The following is a 19,860-nucleotide window of genomic DNA, read 5'->3' on the forward strand; positions in this document are numbered from 1 at the left end:
TGAAAGAAAAATCACCAAACAAACCAATTGGTATGTGTAAAGAGTGCAAAAGTAGTACAGATATAGCAAAACATTAACAATTGGTGAATTGTTAAGTGGGTGAGTTATGAATAACCAGTGTCCATGTATCATTCTTTCAACTTTTCTGAATATTTGAAAGGTTTCAAAATAAGCTGTTCAGAGACAGAGAGTAGGCTTGAATCAGACAGGTCTTGATTCTCATCATGATTCTACTGCTTAAAAGCTGTGTGAGTGCTGGAAAATTATTTCCAAACAACAGAGTCCACACCTATTCCAGCCCAGTTTAACTGAGATTTTCCACTTAGGAAAAGAGACTTTTTGTTCATATTAATATTAGGTTAATGTTAAGACTTCTCAAGTTTTCCACAAACTTTCAGTTTAGTTCAGTTTAGTTCAGTTGCTCAGTCGTGTCCGACTCTCTGCGACTCCATGAATTGCAGCACGCCAGGCCTCCCTGTCCATCACCAACTCCCGGAGTTCACTCAGACTCAGGTCCGTCGAGTCAGTGATGCCATCCAGCCGTCTCATCCTCTGTCATCCCCTTCTCCTCCTGCCCCCAATCCCTCCCAGCATCAGAGTCTTTTCCAATGAGTCAACTCTTTGCATGAGCTGGCCAAGATTGAGGTTATTTTATATAGTAACTGTTTATATCCCCTGCTATGTCTTTTTTTTTTTGCCTGTGACAACGTGGCATGTGGGATATTAGTTCCCTGACCAGGGATTAAACCCTCATCCCCTGCATTGGATGCATGGAGTCTTAACTGCTGGACCACCAGAGAAGTCCACCCTTCTCTGTCTTCTTTTGGGTTATTTAGTATTTTCTGTGATCCCGTTTTATCTCCATTGTTCATTTGCCATAACTTTTTGTTATTAATGGGATTGCTTTAGAGTTTATAGCATCTGTAACTATCACAGTTTGCCTTCAAGTGATATTATATCATTTCATGTATAGTATAGGATGCAACTCTATGCTTGCTCCTGGTTTTGTATATATTAAATTATATATAGCATAACATTGGCCTTATTAACCAACTTAAATGTTCAGTAGCATTAAGTATATAAGTGGAATTATATAATATTTGTCCTTTTGTATCTGGCTTCTTTCACTCATCTCTGCTGTAGATGAAGAGTATCTGAGCTTTATTTCTTTTAATTGGCTAAGTAATATTTCATTGTGTGGCCTAGACCATAGTTTTTTTTCCCATTCATTTATTGACAGATACTTGGGTTATTTCTGCCTTTTGACTATTGTGATTAATACTGTTGTGAACGTTTGTGTACAGGTAATTGGTTCCTGTTTTTAGTTCTTTGGGGGATATACCTAGGAGTGGAATTGTTGGGTTATATAGTAATTCTGTGTAACTGTTTGAGGAACTACCAAACTGTTTTCTGCAGTGTTTTTACCATTTTACATTCCCAATGCAATGCATCAATTACGTTTCAAAGAAACAATCAAGTTTTAAAAGTTAAAAATTATTTTTGAAAAAACTTTTTTTGTTAAAATAATTTAAAAAAAACAACAACAATCTATCCAACAGAAAACTTAGTACATGCCTCTTGGGTGCCCAGTTCTATGCAGGGTGTTGTGAGAGTTCACAAAAAGCATAAAGTAGCTCCTTGAATAATTTTTAATCTAGTTGAAAAGATAAAATGTATATTCAACAGACATTTATTGAACATCCAAACAATGAGAATCCAGAGATAAATGAGATCTGTTTATGTGCTGATGATCTATGTTCTCTTCCCCTCCTATTTTTTTTTCAATTTTGGCTTCTCTCCTATGCTTGACATCCCCAGTTTCTTTTTTCTTGCTTTCTCTTTTTTTTTTTGCCACACCATGCAGCATGTGTGATCTTAGTTCCCTGACCAGGGATCCAATGCACGATCCCTGTAGTGGAAGGCCAGAGTCCTAACCACTGAACCACCAGGAAAGTCCCCAAAATGTCCATTCCTAATTGCTTACTGGATATCCTCATTTGGATATCTAAAAATCTCAAACCTATGAAATATAAGGCAACCTTTTTGTTGCTTCCTGTCTTTCCATTCTCTCCTCGATAGTCCATGCACTATCCTTTTCTGTGGTCCACCTCAGAATTCATCTTAGATGTGTCCATTTCCTACAAGCATCATCTTTTGTCTAGTTGCACCTCTGAAACATTAAACCTCCTTTCCTGCCCTGTCTTAGAGTTTATGTCTTTGTCTGCCATAGCTTACAGGATGAAGTCCAGGCTTCTTGGGATTATATAAGGACCTGTCTTGCACTCCAGTCTTACCTTCTGCAGTTTCACTCCAGAAATCTGGCAAGCTAGGTGACTTTTTTCTGGGTCTTGGATTTTTCTGGGACCTTCCACTTGCCTGAGTTTCTTTTCTTTTCTTACCTACTTTGCAACTTCCTCACATTGACCTTCAGTCTATTCTCTATCTCAGAGCATGGCAAACCTCTGTTATGGCGCTTAGAGTGTTATAGTTTATCTGTTTATAAATCTGTCTTAACCCACTAATTGTGGGTAGAAACTGGGTTTCTCATCCATTTTCATATGAATTTATTGATCTCCTACTATGTGCTACTGTGTGTTCTTACTGGGGATACAGTAGGTATGAAAAAGACTGTAAATAATATTTTTTAAAAAGTATAAATGCACAATATAATTGCAGAAGTCTATGAAAGTGCTGTGAAGAAAATAAAGCCAGATAAGGATTTTTGAGAGGAGTGGCAGTATTACTTGGTATGGTCAAGGAAGGCCATTATGTGGAAATGAGGCTTGAAGAATGAGAAAAGGCCTGCAAGATCTGAGTGTGTGTTTGTTCCAGGCAGAGAAGTTGAGCAAGTGCAGAGACCTTAATAAGGGAATCAACTTGGCATGTGTTTGGCATGTTCCAGTAACAGCAAGAAGGCCAGTAGGAAATGAGGGTGGAGAGTTGGGCAGGGTTTAGATATTATTAGCTGTTGGAGTAGCCCAGTTGAGATCTGATGGTGGAGGGAAGTAAGAAGTGACTGGATTCCAGATACTTTGGACAGTGGGGAGAGGATGGATATATTTAAGGTAGAGCAGATGGGGGGGTGGGGGGTAAACAAAAGCAAAACCGACCCCTAGATTTGTAGTCTAGGTTCTGATGCACTGTGTCTAGCACAGTGGTTAGCTTGGAGTAGATGAGGAGACCCGTACTCAGTCTCTAGGAACTCACATAGAAAGTTAACCAGTCCATCCTTGGAAGGCTGTTGACACTTAGGAACATTTGTGGAGCAAGCAGGGGTGCAGGCCCACAGAACAAAGACAGGTCTGAATGTTCATCTCATAGTATTTGAACTTCTTAGTCTGCGGCAGAGGGCTGGATCAGTGGCCAGGGCTGAGCCATCCTGGTTGTAGGCACCCATGGATGGGATGGAGCTGGATACAAAAGCTTTAGCTCATCCTTTTAGCTTCCCAGGCTGTACAATGTCATGATCTTCCCTGAATTTATCTGACAACAGTGAGCTAGAGGATCAGATGGAACTGTGTAAATGGAGACTGTCTTGGTTTTACCTGTTTATGGTTTAGTTTTTTTATTTTTAAATAATCTTAAAACTACTCTTTATTCATAAAGGGCAGAAAAGTAAAATACTAATTACTGAGTTGAAAAAGAATTAAATAGCATAAAAGACTAGAAGATGTAATGAGATAACAGATAATTATTATCAAATGAGTGATACAGTAAGTGATTTTCTCAAAAACCTTCAGGGCTTGTGCACTGTCTGCACGTGAAAGTCTGCCTTTCTTACCTGGCATACCGAGGCCCCACAATACCTTTGCCCCTCAGTACCTTTGCCGCTTTCTCTCTCACTGATCTTCCATATGCACCTGGTGGTTTAAACGTATCATACTAATTTCTCATTCTTTCCCTCCAACCCCAGAACTCTTGTTGTTTGTGTCTTCTTCTCCCTCATCCATTTTCCAAGTCTTCATTCTTTCATTTCTGACCCAGACTTCAGAGCCCAGGTAGGTACGTTGTTCCTTTGAAGCCTTGCTAAACTGTTCATCTCTTGCAGATTTCTTCCCTGCTTAGATGCTCTGATCATAGTAGTTGGCAGCTTCGAGTGTATTTAACAGTGAGTTGTCTAATATACAGTTAGAGTCTAAAGTACAGTAGAGCAAAGCATGAATATGGAACCATTATGCTTCAGAGGGAGACTTTACCAGTCTCTGAGGACTATTGCCTTCCAAAAAGGCATTTCGATTTCACAAATTGCAAAACTGTCTTATATACACTATTGGTTAAAATATGCTATAATTACTAACCAAAAAGTAGACATTGTTTCTCTTATATCTGCAAAATTCCAAAAAGAAGTTGGCCGACTGCTGTCAGGCTCACATGGAAGGGATGTCCCTCCCTTTTCGTCCAGTGCTCTCTGTTGTTCAGTCGCTCAGTCGCGTCTGACTCTGTGCGACCCCATGGTCTGCAGCACCTAGGCTTGCCTGTCCTTCACTGTCTCCCGGAGTTTGCTCAGATTCATGTCCACCGAGTCTGTGTTGCCATCCAGCTATCTCACCCTCTGTTGCCTCCTCCTCCTCCTGCCCTCAATCTTTCCCAGAATCAGTAATTCACACGGAAAACAGTGCCAGGGCTGCTGTTTCATCACCAGGAAAAGAGAACTAAGTAGTCACAACTTCATGTGCCTGATCAAAGAAGGAAGTACAGAAATGTTCTTTCTGTGTTGCCTGAACTGCTATTATACTTTAATATATGAATGTATAAATGTATTTTTCAAATATTTTGTTGGTTATTTTTCTCCAGTTCCTGTAAGATAATGTGAAAGGTTCAAGTGTTTTCCTTTTGAGCCTTTTTTATCCCTCACTCTCAAACATCAATGTTGATAAAGGGAAAGATTATCCTGGATGATACAGGAGAACCCTATTTTATTAAATTTCATGGAATATATAGTAGGTATTCCAACTTTTTAAAAATGGGGGTCTGGCTGTCAACTATATTTCAGGATAAACACTGTAACTTCTTAACTTTCATGAAGCAGTTGGTGAATACTATAATTAAGCAGTAACAGGTTTGAGGGAATGAGAGGATTTTTGTGCAAAAGAAGGATACTTGAAAAATGTGTTCCACAGTAGATATTTCCACCTGAAAATAAATACTGCTTTGCATACTACCTTTTCTGTGTTGCAGCTATTTATTTAGCAAATATTTTCATTTCATTATGTTTTGGAAAGCATACACTTGGACACAGTAGGGGATACAGAGATGAACCAGAATGGAACTTGCTCTTAAGGAGCTTAATTCATATGGAGATCATACCTACAATTTAGTTTAAGATAATTTTTAATGTAGTTTTTTGGGGGGAGGGTTTAAAATAGGCTTGAAAAAAGGGGGAAAAGTAGTTTTGTGAAGGATTCTAGAGGGTGACTAGGATCAGTAAAAGACTATAGTTTTTGGATTCAAACTGATGGCTAAGTCAGTTCCACTTCTAGGACTGCTTGTGAGTGAATACCTGTTTTAGCTCCACCTCAGTTTTTGAGAGCTGCCGATGGGAAAGGACCACGGCCATGGCTATAGAGAACGGAGAGCTGGACACAAGTTTGTTGGCGTCAGTGCTAGGTCATTCTGGGTACCAGGTGGGTGCAACTGGGATCTGTAGGGTACCTGAATTTTAAAGTGTTTAGAGATAAGTGAGGTTAAAGAAAACTAACTCGTGACATGGATAGTAACATGCTCAAAAAAAGAGCTATTCTTAGAGTCTTAAAACCTGGATTTTATTATCTGGTTAAGTTACTTACAAGCTATATGAATTACTGTAAGTCATTTCACTTTATTATAGTCTGTATCTTTATATTTAAAGTGGGTTTCTTATAGATAGACAGCATATAATTGGGTCTTTTTAAATCCTATCTGGCAATCTATTTAATTGGTATGTCTAGACTATTCACACTTAATGTGATTTTTTTATATGTTTGAATTAAATCCTACCATCTTACTAGCTATTTTCAACGTGTTCTGTCTGTTTTGGGTCTCATTTTTCATTTGGGTTAATTGAGAATTTTTTACAATTCTATGCTATCTCCACAAGTAGCTTATTATTTTTATCTTAAAAAATTTAGTGGTTACCCTTGAGTTTACAGTATACATCTTCCTTCATAGTATTGTACTACTTCATATATAGTACAAGATCTTAGAATTCTTAATTCTGCCTACCATAATTTGTACTCTTATGCTTTTTATTTTGCATATGCTATAAACAAAATGCATTTCTATTTTTGCTTTAGGAAGTTATCTTTTAAAGCAATTAAAGAGTTCTAATTAAAAATAAATTTTATTTTCATTTGTTCCATTTTCTAGACTTTATTTCTTTGTTGTGTATTGTGCACACCTGAGTTTTTGTCTGGTGTATGTGTGTGTAGTAGCAGTAGTAGTGCTGGTCTGCTGGCAATAAATTCTCTTCATGTTTGTCTGAGAAAGTTTTTATTTCTTTTTCATCCTTCAAAAAATGTTTTTTTTTTTCTGGGTTAACAGTTATATTTCTGTGATAAAAGTATCACTGCATCTTCTGGCTTATATGGTTTCCAAAGAGAAGTCTGCTATAATTCATGTCCTTGTTCCTATATTTAGCATGTTTTTTTTCCCCCTTCCTTTGGCTGTCTTCAGAATTTTATCTTTATCTTTGTTTTCAGCAGTTTGAATACGATCTCTGTAGGTGTGTGGTGCTGTGTTGTTTGGTTTCGTTTTATATTTGTCCTTCTTAGTATCCTCTGAGATTCTTGGATCTGTAGTTTGGTGTCTGTCATTAATTTTGGAAGATTCTTGACTATTATGTCCTCAAATATTCCTTCTACCCACTCTATGTCTTTCCCTTTTGAGATTCTAATTATGCATAAATTTGGTTATTTATTACACCCCACCACTCTTGAATGTTCTCTTATTGGTTTTGATTTTTTTAAATTCTGTTTTTCTCTGTTTTAGTTTGGGTAATTTCTATCGACCTATCTTCAATTTCATCAGTTCTTTCTTTCGCTTTGTCAGGTCTGATGGTCCTGTCAGAGGCATTCATTATCTCTGTTACTGTGTTTCTCACTTTTCGTATATCATCTCAGTTCTTCCTTACAATTTCCTTACTCTGTCACACTTCTAGTATTAATTTTTACCTTTTCCTTTCCAGCTAGCTGTCATATAGGGCAAGATTTGAATTTTATTAGTTTTTCTTATGCCTCTTTTGCATACCTTAGGTTTGGAAAAGCCTTTTGACCCAGAAATCACTAAGAGCTATTCCAAAATAGAATGACATAGGGAATGCACTCAAGCAAGCTTGGCCTGAAAGTAGAAAGTGAGAAGAAAGTTATGGACCAGTTGCATTGAGGAATGAAGAGCTGCTGTGTGTTTTCATCAATCTGATTGACTTGCTCAGGGTAAGTAGTCATCTAAATCTGTTCTTTTCTTCCTTGTTTATTTAACAAGACCATCAATGTAACTGTTACTTTACTCTTGTTCAGTGGGATGACCAGCTATAGTCCTTTTATCCTAAACAAAATTAATGTGGGTTGCTTTTACAAATACTATGTTCTTGAATGGGTCATGGGTCCTGGGTTATGGCGTCTTGGCAATATTAGGCTTATGGAACCTCACAAGGGCCTATCTTTTTGTCAGTTCTGAAATGGAAAACTCCCTGAGTCCTTTATTTAATATTATTTTACCTCTTATTGGCCACACTCATAAATTTGTTTATTCATTTATTCTTTCCTTCATTCAAACATTTTGTAAGCCTGCTCTCTCACAGTTACTGTACATTGTTGATGATTACAAAGATGAACAAGATATCTTTTCCCCCAGCAGCTGGGGAGACTCTTCCTTAATATAAGAATGTGGTTAGTACTGTAATGCAGCTGTGAAGTGCCAGTTGATTAAGATTCATTTGGGCTGAGCAAGATTGGTCAGTGCTTTGAAGAAGACAAAGAATTTTAACTGGATTTTTAAAATGGTTAGGATCTTGATAGGCGAGAGTTGGATGGCCATTCTAAGCTAAGCAAACAGCTAACACAAAGACACTGATTTGTGAAGTATTTGCCAGTTGACACTCTGTCCCTCTGAACGCTTGTTTCTTTTTCCTTCTCTTTTACTACAAGATTTATTTTTTCTTGTTGTTGTCATCCCTCCTCTCTGTTTACTTGTTTCTACCTTTTTTGTTTTCCTATAGTTTTTAGTGACAGGTCGTATGGCACTGGTTTTGTGCTTTAGGACCCAGAGATGCAGGGTCACCTGGATTGCCCTCCAAGTTGACATGTTGGGCACCATCAGTCCTCCATTCAGCTTATGTTTCAGAGTATGTACCTGGAATAGTAAAGCAAATCTGTCTTTGCATGTTTATAGAGCCTGCACACAGGACAGATGTGACTCTATACTAAAACAAAGTAGAATGAATAGACCAAAACCTTTCAGAGCGTGTATCAGACACTTGCCCCATCAGTCCACCCCATGCTGGTGGTTTGCTTCAAAGATACCTACCCCCAAACTGAACTCCTCTTAACTCTCATCCATGACAAGTAGGACTATTAAAATACGTGAGTACTGAGAATTACATAATAAGTTAACCCTGCTGTTTTTCTCTGGAATAGGAGGCTGAAACATCTGTCTCCAGAAATGTCTTTGAAAAATGAAGAACAAAATGACCTTTCACCCAAGGACTCAGTTAAAGGAAATGACCAGTACAGAGCTCCATCTGGGATCCATGTGGAGCATGAAGAGGAATCACATAATGACTTCTGGCAGTTTGAGTCCAGTAATCTTTTTAGACACCCTAGGATCCATTTGGAGCCTCAAGAGAAATCAGATAATAACTTCAAGAAGTTTGTTATCAAAAAACTAGAGAAGAGTTGCCAGTGTAGTTCAACCAAAGCCAAAAATACCATTTTTGGTTTCCTTCCTGTTTTGCAGTGGCTCCCAAAATATGATCTGAAGAAAAACATTTTAGGAGATATGATGTCTGGCTTGATTGTGGGCATCTTATTGGTGCCCCAATCCATTGCTTATTCTCTCTTGGCTGGCCAAGAACCTATCTATGGTCTGTACACATCTTTTTTTGCCAGCCTCATTTATTTCATTTTGGGTACCTCCCGTCACATCTCTGTGGGCATTTTTGGAATACTGTGCCTTATGATTGGTGAAGTAGTTGACCGAGAACTATACATAGCTGGCTATGACACTGTCCATGCCGCTTCAAATGAGAGCTCATTAGTAAACCAGATGTCAAACAAGACATGTGACAGAAGTTGCTATGCAATTACAGTTGGCAGCACTGTAACCTTTGTGGCTGGAGTTTATCAGGTAAGAAACGATGGAATAAGTGATTCTTTCTGGCAAAGAAATCACTATACATGAAGTCTTAGTTCTGTCAGGGATCTTAGCAATCATAATAATTAAAGCTGTCATTTATTGAGTGCACAGGATATGGAAGAGGTAGTGCCAAAATTTAAACACTGGTTTGACTCTGCAAGCAAGATAAGGCTGCTTCTATTTTCTCAACTTCAGCCTGCCTTTTAACTAGTGAATGTCAGTCAGCCAGAATTTAATTATTTGGTTGTAAAGATTTAGACCAGAAAGGGACCTCAGACCACCTAGTTCAACTTCTTAATTTTGTATATCAAGAACTATCAGATTTGCTTGAAGTTATTTGTGGTTGGTTATTGGCAGAGTCAGCACTAACAGGCAAGAAGGTGACTGGGGTTGGGAGAGGAAGAGTGCAAGTTTTTTAAACTGTAGGTGACTTCCCCCTTTCTTTTAGAATTGCTGCTCTAGTCAGTGACTCTCACTAAAGTTTGTAGTTTTCTCGGACTGTTGGGGAGGAAACAAGCTGGGGACCTCTATTTCATACTGTCATCCAGGAGAAGGATTAGAAATGAAGTTCTTGGGTCTCCACAGAATCCACTGATCTGCCATTATCATCATGCCTGTGCCTTTTGGCATTCAGGAGTCAGTGCCAGCATTAACCCTTTTCTCTGTTAGAGACATTTAGAACCAATATGGGACGCAGAAGAGTAGCTTACTCTATTAGGTGCCTGGGTAGGAGGGGAGGGAGAAGAGGGTGGTGAACAGAAGAGCTATGTCCTCAGAGTTCATTTTTGCTTTTTTGTTAGTATGCCTCACCAAGAATGAGAAAGGGTACAATAGAATTTTGAGGAAGAATTGATTGGGAAGAGGAAAAAGAAATAAAATACTGTATATTTGAGGATGTAGAATTAACATGGAAGGCAGTATGGCATAACCACATGTACACAGGCTGAAAATCGTTTCTCAGTTTGAAGTTAGATTAAAGAGAGTTCTATAATCATTTTTAAAGTGTGATTCCATTTTGATGTGAATCTAGTTTTTTGTTTTATCAGTAAAAACTTTTACAGTAATGATATGTGATTTAAAGAAAAATTAAAAAGTTAGAATTTTTCCAGTTTGCATCTTTATGATTTCTCATAGATCCTTGGGAGACTTTTTCTTTTTCAAAGCAATCTGAACCTTATTCAAGTTTAAGAAACATTGAACAAGAAAGTAGGAATCCTGACTTCTTGTCTGGGCTAGTTAGTAACACTGTGACCTTGGGCAACTTGTTCAGGCCTCTGAGTGTCAGTAAAATGAGCCCTCTCTTTGTAAAATGAGAGAATTGATAAATGATTGTGTTTTTGTTTCTAGCTGTGACATTCTGTAGTTCTCAGGTAGAGTGCCTCCACACAAAGAAATACTAGGGGAATATAGGATTTATAAGGTCTTTTCCATTGATCTTTAACACTTGTATATCCTTTCTTCCAGGTAGCGATGGGCTTCTTTCAAGTGGGCTTTGTCTCAGTCTACCTCTCCGATGCCTTGCTGGGTGGGTTTGTCACTGGTGCCTCCTTCACTATTCTTACATCTCAAGTCAAGTACCTCCTTGGACTCAGCCTTCCTCGGAGTGGTGGAGTGGGATCACTCATCACTACTTGGATACATATCTTCAGAAACATCCATAAGACCAATATCTGTGATCTCATCACCAGCCTTTTGTGCCTTTTGGTTCTTTTGCCAACCAAAGAACTCAATGAGCGCTTCAAGTCCAAGCTTAAGGCACCGATTCCTGTTGAACTCTTTGTTGTTGTGGCAGCCACATTGGCCTCTCATTTTGGAAAACTCTCTGAGAAATATGGCACCAGTATTGCTGGGCATATTCCCACTGGGTTTATGCCACCCAAAGCACCTGACTGGAACTTAATTCCTAGAGTGGCTGTAGATGCAATAGCTATTGCTATCATTGGGTTTGCTATCACTGTATCACTTTCTGAGATGTTTGCCAAGAAACATGGCTACACAGTCAAAGCTAATCAGGAAATGTACGCTATCGGCTTTTGCAATATCATCCCTTCCTTCTTCCACAGCTTCACTACTAGCGCAGCTCTTGCAAAGACACTGGTGAAAGAATCCACAGGCTGTCAAACTCAGGTTTCTGGTGTGATGACAGCTCTGGTTCTTTTGTTGGTCCTCTTGGTCATAGCTCCTTTGTTCTTCTCCCTGCAGAAAAGTGTCCTTGGTGTGATCACTATTGTAAATCTCCGGGGAGCCCTATGTAAATTTAAGGATCTGCCCCAGATGTGGAGGATTAGCAGAATGGACACAGTTATCTGGTTTGTTACTATGCTGTCCTCTGCACTGATCAGTACTGAAATAGGCCTGCTTACTGGGGTTTGTTTTTCTATGTTTTGTGTTATCCTCCGCACTCAGAAGCCAAAGTCTTCATTGCTTGGCTTGGTGGAAGATTCTGAAGTCTTTGAGTCCATGTCTGCCTACAAGAACCTTCAGGCCAAGTCAGGCATCAAGATTTTCCGCTTTGTGGCCCCTCTCTACTACGTAAACAAAGAATATTTTAAATCTGTCTTATACAAAAAAACTCTCAACCCAGTCTTAGTAAAAGCAGCTCAGAGGAAGGCAGCAAAGAAAAAGATCAAAAGGGAAACAGTAACACTCAGTGGAATCCAGGACGAAGTTTCAGTGCAACTTTCCCATGATCCCTTAGAGTTTCATACAATAGTGATTGACTGTAGTGCAATACAGTTTTTAGATACAGCAGGGATCCATACACTGAAAGAAGTTCGCAGAGATTATGAAGCTATTGGCATCCAGGTTCTGCTGGCTCAATGCAATCCCTCTGTGAGGGACTCTCTGGCCAGGGGAGAGTACTGCAAAAAGGATGAAGAAAACCTTCTCTTTTATAGTGTATATGAAGCCATGACTTTTGCAGAAGACTCTCAGAATCAAAAAGAGAGATATGTTCCCAATGGTCCAAGTTTTTCCAGTGATTGATTGAGAAGGTAGATGGAAGGAAGAATCCCATCTAGCCAACAGGTTAAAATTTCAAGTGTGTAGCATTTTATACTGTGGAACTGGAAATTGCTGCACACAAGAAATTTTAACCTTTAGGCTAGGCAGAATTCTTCCTTTGAAGTTGATGGCCTTTGTAAATACACAAATGCAGCAGAGCTTTTAGTTAGGCAGAATCAAAAAAAGAAAATGTGGTTTTAAGTTTTCTCTCAAATATGAGATATTCTTGGAATTAAATATCTGTTGAACTGTAAAGTAGCCCCAAACCTAATTACCATCCTGTTTTAGGAGACAGGCATCTGAACTTTTGCTTCTTCAGGAGGTAAAGGGGTAAAGCTGGCATGTACATAAGAGGAGCTGGAGCCTGTTTGGCATGGCTCTTTGGAGAGAGAGGAGAAAGGAAGTAGGGAAAGAATCTATGTCTTCTCTTGTAACAGCAAGTCAAGAAGCTTCTGGAGTGCAGGGTAGTAACTAGACAAGCTTGTTCTCACTTGAACTTCTCTATCCCCTGTCTTTGCTCTCCAGATGGCAGTCGGATCTCTGGCTTTTTACAGGAAAGTATCGTTCCTCTCTGGCACAGTCTTATCAGGAGTCCGATGGCAGAGCAGGTTTGTGAAACCCTAGCAGCCAGTCCCACATTATACAGAACGCTTGTGGTGTGATACATTTGATGTTTTTAGTCAGCCTTTTTGTTTAGGGTAAGTAGGTGAGAAAAGAGCTCTTCATGCCAGTCAACATAGTGAGAATCCTCCCTGTCTCTTCTGTGATTCCTGTCTCCTTGTTTCTGAGTATTAATCTGCCATTAAGCTCTGTTTTAACTTTCATGTAGTGTGTGTCCCATGGAATCTGTTCTAAACCTCTATGTCTGATTGCCAGTGATTGACAAGTTTGCCAGAGAAAAGGCACAGTGCTGACTTGGCAATTTCCTGTAGCTTTTTAAGTGACCTTGAGGCAAACTGTTCCGGACAGATTGCAAAAAAGGAATGATTGACAACTTCCTTTAAAAATTTGTTTATTTAGTAGTGAATTTTTCTTTCCTTCCCATGTTTAGCAAGTCAGCTGGGAATTGACAGTCTTTCTCATATTTGAGAAGCTACTATTCATTTTTACTCTGTAAGAAAAAATTTATTGTGACCAATGGAGAAAAATGCACAGAAGTGACAGAATGCTTCCAAAAGAACATCAGTAATTGTAGATGTTTTAGTGAAAACAAAGCTAATGCTTACCGCTATGCACCCTGTTGATGTATTAAATACTGATGACAGTGACCACTTTTTGCTTTATGGGCCACCTAAAACTATTGTGTAAAAGGATTTAGAAGCATCATATTCATACAACCCAGGTTCTGGGGATGTACTATTTATCATACCTGGTCACTAGTTGTGGTACAGAAATATTTCCTTTGGAAAAGTATGTCCAACCTTGAAAGCTTATAGTTCTGTATCTGGACCTTTATGGGTGAGGGAAAAAAACAGATTTTCCAAACTTAGGATTAGGAAAATGGTTTATATGAGACTGAAACATTTAGCACACCATTTTAAACAAACAAGATAAAAACTACAAAAGTGCAAAATCATTTTTAACCCATTCCTACATTCTAAACAATGTGTTTATGAGAAACAAACTCTATGTATAACACATCTACCGAAGTGGGAGACTTTTAAACATCTTTCTTGTTGGCTCCATAAACTGCAAGTGTTGATTTTCTGATAGAGCTCTGCCCATCAGTTTACATGAAAAACGCCTTTCTATCATTAAAACAAAGCAGTTTCTCAGGAGCTAGATTTCTCTCTTTGAGGTGATTGACATCATGATTAAATGTAATAGTGTCCTTAGAGTTTTGACATCCTTTTAGAACTTAAGTCTTGAATTGCAGAAATGTTAACTGCTGTTTGTATTTGTGTCTCTTTTGTTTATTGTTTGTAGCAAATATTTGCTCTGTCTTTCTAGTCTTAGACGAAAAGAAATAGTAAAATCAAAGTATCTTGGTTGTCATTTGTTTTCGACCCGGTCTTGTACCTTACCCGAGCCAAGTTTGAGTCCAGATCATGGTAAATACCTAATGCCGTGTGACAGAGTAATGAGTACATGTTCAAGATGACTTTATAATTCAGCAAACCTTACCACGGGGGAATTAGAAAAGATTCCAAAGAATTTAGAAAATCTCTTAAAAGAACAGAATAACAGGCTTTGACCTTTACCTCCCATTTCTGCCCAAAATGTAGATATAAACAATTCTGGAACTTTATGTAATTAGCAGATTCTTGAATCTGTGTTCTGGTTTGCTTTTCTCCTACCTACCCGACCGAATAAGAGATTCTACTTTTGGAAGCCATTTGTAAAAATACTGAAGATACACTAGAATTTAAATCTTACCTTGTCTGCTTGGATTGAAATCTGCCTGTACTTTCATGTTAAGATTTTTTGATTGCTGGTATTTAAAGGAATCAAGCCTATAACCAAAGCCAAAGGAATCTGCTTTCTTGCTCAAAGGTTTGGTTGATTTAGTTGATGAGGTGATATTTTACACACTTTCTTGACACAAAAATGTCTTGCTTACTCTGAACTTTAGAGTCTAACTGACGCATATTTGTATTGCTTATTGATGAATGTACAAAATTCTCAATATCTTAAAATGGTAATTTAATTGAAATATATGTACACTCTTGATGGTTAAAACGCATACAACCAGAGGGGTAGAGTTCACCTAGAGTCAAAGGGTAACATTCAAGAGAGAGGTGAAGGGAATAGACTATTAAAAAGATGATCTCTGACCAAGCAAGCGAGATGAGGGCCTCAGACGAATAGGATTCAACCCCTGGTTAGCTTCAGACATGACTGTCCATAAGTAGGGAGACCAGGATTAAGAGCCACAGCTTAGTTTGAGAGCAGACTCAGAACTGGATTCTGCTTCTAGAAGGGGAGTGCACAGACTCGCCGAAGTGAAAGCCGGTAGCCAAGGTTGAGGCCAAAGCGGGGTTGACCTACTGTAGATACTCTAGATTGAGTGACTGTAGCCTCTGATATCAGTAAAACTGAAAGATGTCTAGTTAAGTTTTTTAAGGAGCAAAGGAAAACAAAATTTGGATAAACTGAAATAGCTTTTAAACATCAGTAGACACTGAAGCCAAAATTTACTGGTAAATTTATAGCATGGTAAATGGTGATCTTTAAACTGTCAATATATTAGATGAGTTCATCAGACTATTCTAATGTTATGACCACATTTTAACAAGAAAAATAATTCTCTGCAGGGGTATTCTGTTAGTAATTTGTCACTTAAGAACATGTGTGGTGTTAGCCCTGAGCTTAATATAAAAGTGAGAACAGGGTTGTAGTGAATTTTTTGGAAACTTAAAGCTAGAAGTTATAACGATAAATTCAAGCTTTGTGCTCCATAGTCACGTTCTTGTTTTCCTCTATGTATTCCTATAGATGAGCCATAACATCAACGTAGACAGTACCTCAGATACTTCCTGAGGACCTATGCAGGAGTTTAGGGCGCGGGCCAGGTGCTGGGACTTAAATACTAAATCCAGTAGGTGGGCTATATGCTAACTCTTCTAGTAACACACGGCAGCACTTGGAGGTGCTTTATGGAGGGCCTAAGCTGAACCTGAACTGATGTCTGAGTGGAAGGCAGGCAACTGAGGCAAACAAGGACACCCCTGTTCTGCTCAAGGGATGATTGCACAGTGACAAGGTAAGAATCCAATCGATAGGATTCAGACTTTTAATTTTTCTGTTCTTTGATGTTTCTTTTTTTTTCCTCTACTGTTTTATCTGTTCTAGTGGATGCCTTATTTGAAACTGTGCTTTAAGAACTGTGAAAAAGAAGAAATTAGATCTAGAAAGCTTTTAGGCTATGAACTAATTTGGCTTTTTTTTTTTTCTTGTGGTATAAAGATTTTAGAAATCATGAATCATTCAAGTGCTAATAAAAAGAATGAAAATTATGCAGTAGGCCAAAATAATATACCAACTAGTTTATTATCATAGCCTATTATCATTATTAAAGTAAAATAGTTTTGAAATACTATATACAATTTTAGGTTTTTAAAAAAGATGTTAGTAACTTTAAAATGGAGAATTTAAACATATAAGTGAGGGAAATTTATTTCTATAAGGTAATTTTTATCTTGACAAGGACTATTTTTTAAACAAGTGTTTTGCACTTCAAATTTTAAAGTAAACATGTTAATACAGTTAGGAAAGTAAAATAAGCATTATACCAAATAGTAGACTTTTTTCTGGTGTGTATTTTTCTCCTAGTGATGTAAAATTGGAAGGAGATATTAAATTATGAAAACTGGAATAATGAAGGACACTAGATGCCTACATTGGAGCCACCACATTTATAAATCTACATTTGAACTTTGAATAACCTTTCTTGGACTTGAATTATGACTCTGAAATTGGGCAAATAATTGTAATCTTACTAAAAATACCAATGACAGAATTTCTAACAAAGTGTTTTTACTAGGCAAACAGACAAGCATCCTTAGGCACAAAGGATCTCTAACTGCAGTTTAAAGAAACTTATTTTAGGAAAGTTTTCTTCCCACACCCCAATCCCCATCCCTAAAAAGTTACTTGGAATGAAACTGCTCTTGCCTTTTCAATTCAAATCAGTTGGAGTTACTGTTTGAATTCTGATGCTGCCATGATTCATCAAATTAGTGTGAACAAACCAATCTATATAAAATGCTACCTTTTTTGGTCTCCTTTCAGTTTTGTATACAAATCAAGACAATATTAGGATTAGAGCTGAATGAACTTAAATTCTGAGTCTTGTCTATTCACTAAAACAGTATACTGCTTTTTTTTTTTCCAGTTTATTCAAGGCTAATGACTTCTGGGAATGTGTTTTATACCATGTATGTATATCTGTTTAAACAAAACAAGTGCGCTGATGCTACTCCACATAAATTATGCTTAATCCTCCATGGATTGAGGATGAGTTATTGATGGATTACAGCCTATTTCAAGAGAGGGGGGGATTGGTTAATAGCAGCTCCTTTTCTTCTGGGATCTGTTTGTGATGATTATTAATAAGATCCTGTATGTGTTGAGATCTAGAGGTGTCATTTGTCTGCTAATAAATTGTTATGCTAATAAAATATTACTGTGTATAAATTATTCAAGTGCAAGAGGGAAGTGTTTCTAACTAAGCACATTTAGGTCACCTCACCAGTGAATTTTAAAATACCATTTTACATTGGAGTGTGATTTAGTCATCATTTTTCCCACCAGACAGAAGTATTTGTCCTTACAGAAAATCTTAAAGCATAAAAAAGCCTAGTTCTTTCCTTTTTGCTTTGGGGTCCTGAGTCCCCTTTGGGGACTCAAGTTTTCTATCAGTGAAGTAGGGGAAGAGGACTGGATTGCTCAAAGAGTCTGCCAGTTCTTATGTTGCATGACTCCTGATCGTTACTGTGTTGAAATCAGAAAACTCAAATCTGGCTTATGTTTTACTCCTAACACTGAATTTTGAAGCACATTTTCCTCCTGAGATTGCAGCTAACACCTTATACCAACTAAGTGAGAGAAGTGGGAGTGCAGTTCCTAACTGGAGCACATACCACTTGGTAAGGACAAATCTGTACCACCATCCCCTTCCCATACCTGCTGAGAGCCTCTTGGAATGTCCCCCCTCGTCTGCCTCTCCACTGTGGAGAAGAAGTAGGAGTGTGTGTATGGGGTTAAGGACAGTTTTCAGTGTTCCTTTGGCAGTGCTTTGGTAGCCCTGGGCATTCTGCTCCTAAGCTCGTACCTACCCCACAGGGTGAAGGAGTGTGCCCTCACTCCGTCTGCACGCAGCATCTACGATCCAGAGCCCCTGCGGTGCCTCACACTCATTCTCTAGCATCTCTAACCAGCTTGGAGGGCTCTGCTGTCCTGTCGGTCCTTTCAGTGCTTGTGTCCTTGGCCTTGTTTCTCCTCATATACCACTACTGCTTAAAGTTTGAATTTCCAGATCCATTGTAACTGATTCAAGTATGGCTCTTCTTGGAGAAATGCCACACGTGCATGTATACACAGATGATTATAGAAAAAGGCTGGTTCGTGGACCCTTATATCATAAACACCTTGCATTGTAAGCTCTCCCCAGATGACTGTATCCACATTTATGGCTTTAATCCCCTTATTATATGTATGCGAATGCCAGCCAAACATAATTTCTAGCCTGACGTTTCTAAACACTAACCGGTATGTCTATCTGTGTATAAATCTCCACAGTTGTTCCTGGACAGTTCAACCTGGATCCCACGGGCATCTCATAAGCAATATATCTCCAAGCACCTCCTATTTAACCTTTCTTGATTATGGCATGAGCTAGGTACTCAAGCCAGAATCCTGGGAAATTCTAGAACATTCCTCTTCATCTCTCACACCAAAGCCATCTACCTGACAAGAGTCTTTGAAGTCCAACACCTCTTCCTTGCCCTCAATGTGTATCATTTCTCTTTGGGATGATGTCACAGCCTAACTAGTTTACCTTATCTTTGCAGCTCAGCCTTTACATTAGTTCTCAGTTTCTACAAAAATGAAGTTTGACACTTGTAAGTGGTTCTCCAGTGTTTTTAGGGTAAGTTCAGAATTAATGCTTTAGCCAAGAGGACCTTAAAAACTATGTTCTTGTTTGCATCTCCAGTCACTTGTCCTACCACACATCCTTTGCTTGACATCCCTACCTCTAACCTTCAGTTCAGTTCAGTTCAGTTCAGTCGCTCAGTGGTGTCCGACTCTTTGCGACCCCATGAATCGCAGCACGCCAGGCCTCCCTGTCCATCACCATCTCCCGGAGTTCACTCAGACTCAACGTCCATCGAGTCCGTGATGCCATCCAGCCATCTCATCCTCTGTCGTCCCCTTCTCCTCCTGCCCCCAATCCCTCCCAGCATCAGAGTCTTTCCCAATGAGTCAACTCTTCTCATGAGGTGGCCAAAGTACTGGAGTTTCAGCTTTAGCATCATTCCTTCCAAAGAAATCCCAGGGCTGATGTCCTTCAGAATGGACTGGTTGGATCTCCTTGCAGTCCAAGGGACTCTCAAGAGTCTTCTCCAACACCACAGTTCAAAAGCATCAATTCTTTGGCCTCCTTCACAGTCCAACTCTCACATCCATACATGACCACTGGAAAAGTCATAGCCTTGACTAGATGGACCTTAACCTTAGCTGTTCCCAAATGGGCCATTTTTTAAATACTGAGGCCTTTTTATAGAAGGCTGTTCCTTCTGCCAGGGATTGCGTCCCAGCCCCATATACACAACTCCCTACTCTTTTCTTCAGACACTTCATATTAAATGTCCCTGGCTCTTAGCAACAATTCCTATTGAATTCCTCTTCTCATGCAGGGGCTCCTTTGGGCTCTATCTCTGTACTTCTGTAAATTCTCTGATTATTCTCTAAAATGGCCTTTACAACTCTATTATTATTTTTCCCCTCTCATTGATATCCTCTGCTTCCTGGACTGCTTGAGGGGAGGGTCATGAACTTAATTCATTCTCTGTGCCTTTCAGGTCA

The 19,860-nt window shown here is 38.8% G+C and overlaps 1 protein-coding gene across 1 annotated transcript; it reads left to right on the plus strand.

Moving 5' to 3' along the window:
* The first annotated feature begins 8,637 nt into the window (after positions 1 to 8,637).
* Positions 8,638 to 12,315, plus strand: SLC26A2 (solute carrier family 26 member 2). The gene is made up of 2 exons (XM_052644282.1): positions 8,638 to 9,321; positions 10,795 to 12,315. The coding sequence occupies exons 1-2, from the start codon at positions 8,638 to 8,640 to the stop codon at positions 12,313 to 12,315; spliced, it is 2,205 nt and encodes a 734-aa protein (XP_052500242.1).
* Positions 12,316 to 19,860: the final 7,545 nt, after the last annotated feature.

This window comes from Budorcas taxicolor, chromosome 7 (genome assembly GCF_023091745.1).
Source record: "Budorcas taxicolor isolate Tak-1 chromosome 7, Takin1.1, whole genome shotgun sequence".
Lineage (NCBI taxonomy): Eukaryota > Metazoa > Chordata > Mammalia > Artiodactyla > Bovidae > Budorcas > Budorcas taxicolor.

Coding starts and splice junctions, on each gene's coding strand:
- SLC26A2 (XM_052644282.1), top strand. CDS start 8,638: ATGTCTTTGAAAAATGAAGAACAAAATGACCTTTCACCCAAGGACTCA. Junction 9,322..10,794: donor TTGTGGCTGGAGTTTATCAG/GTAAGAAACGAT, acceptor CCTTTCTTCCAG/GTAGCGATGGGCTTCTTTCA.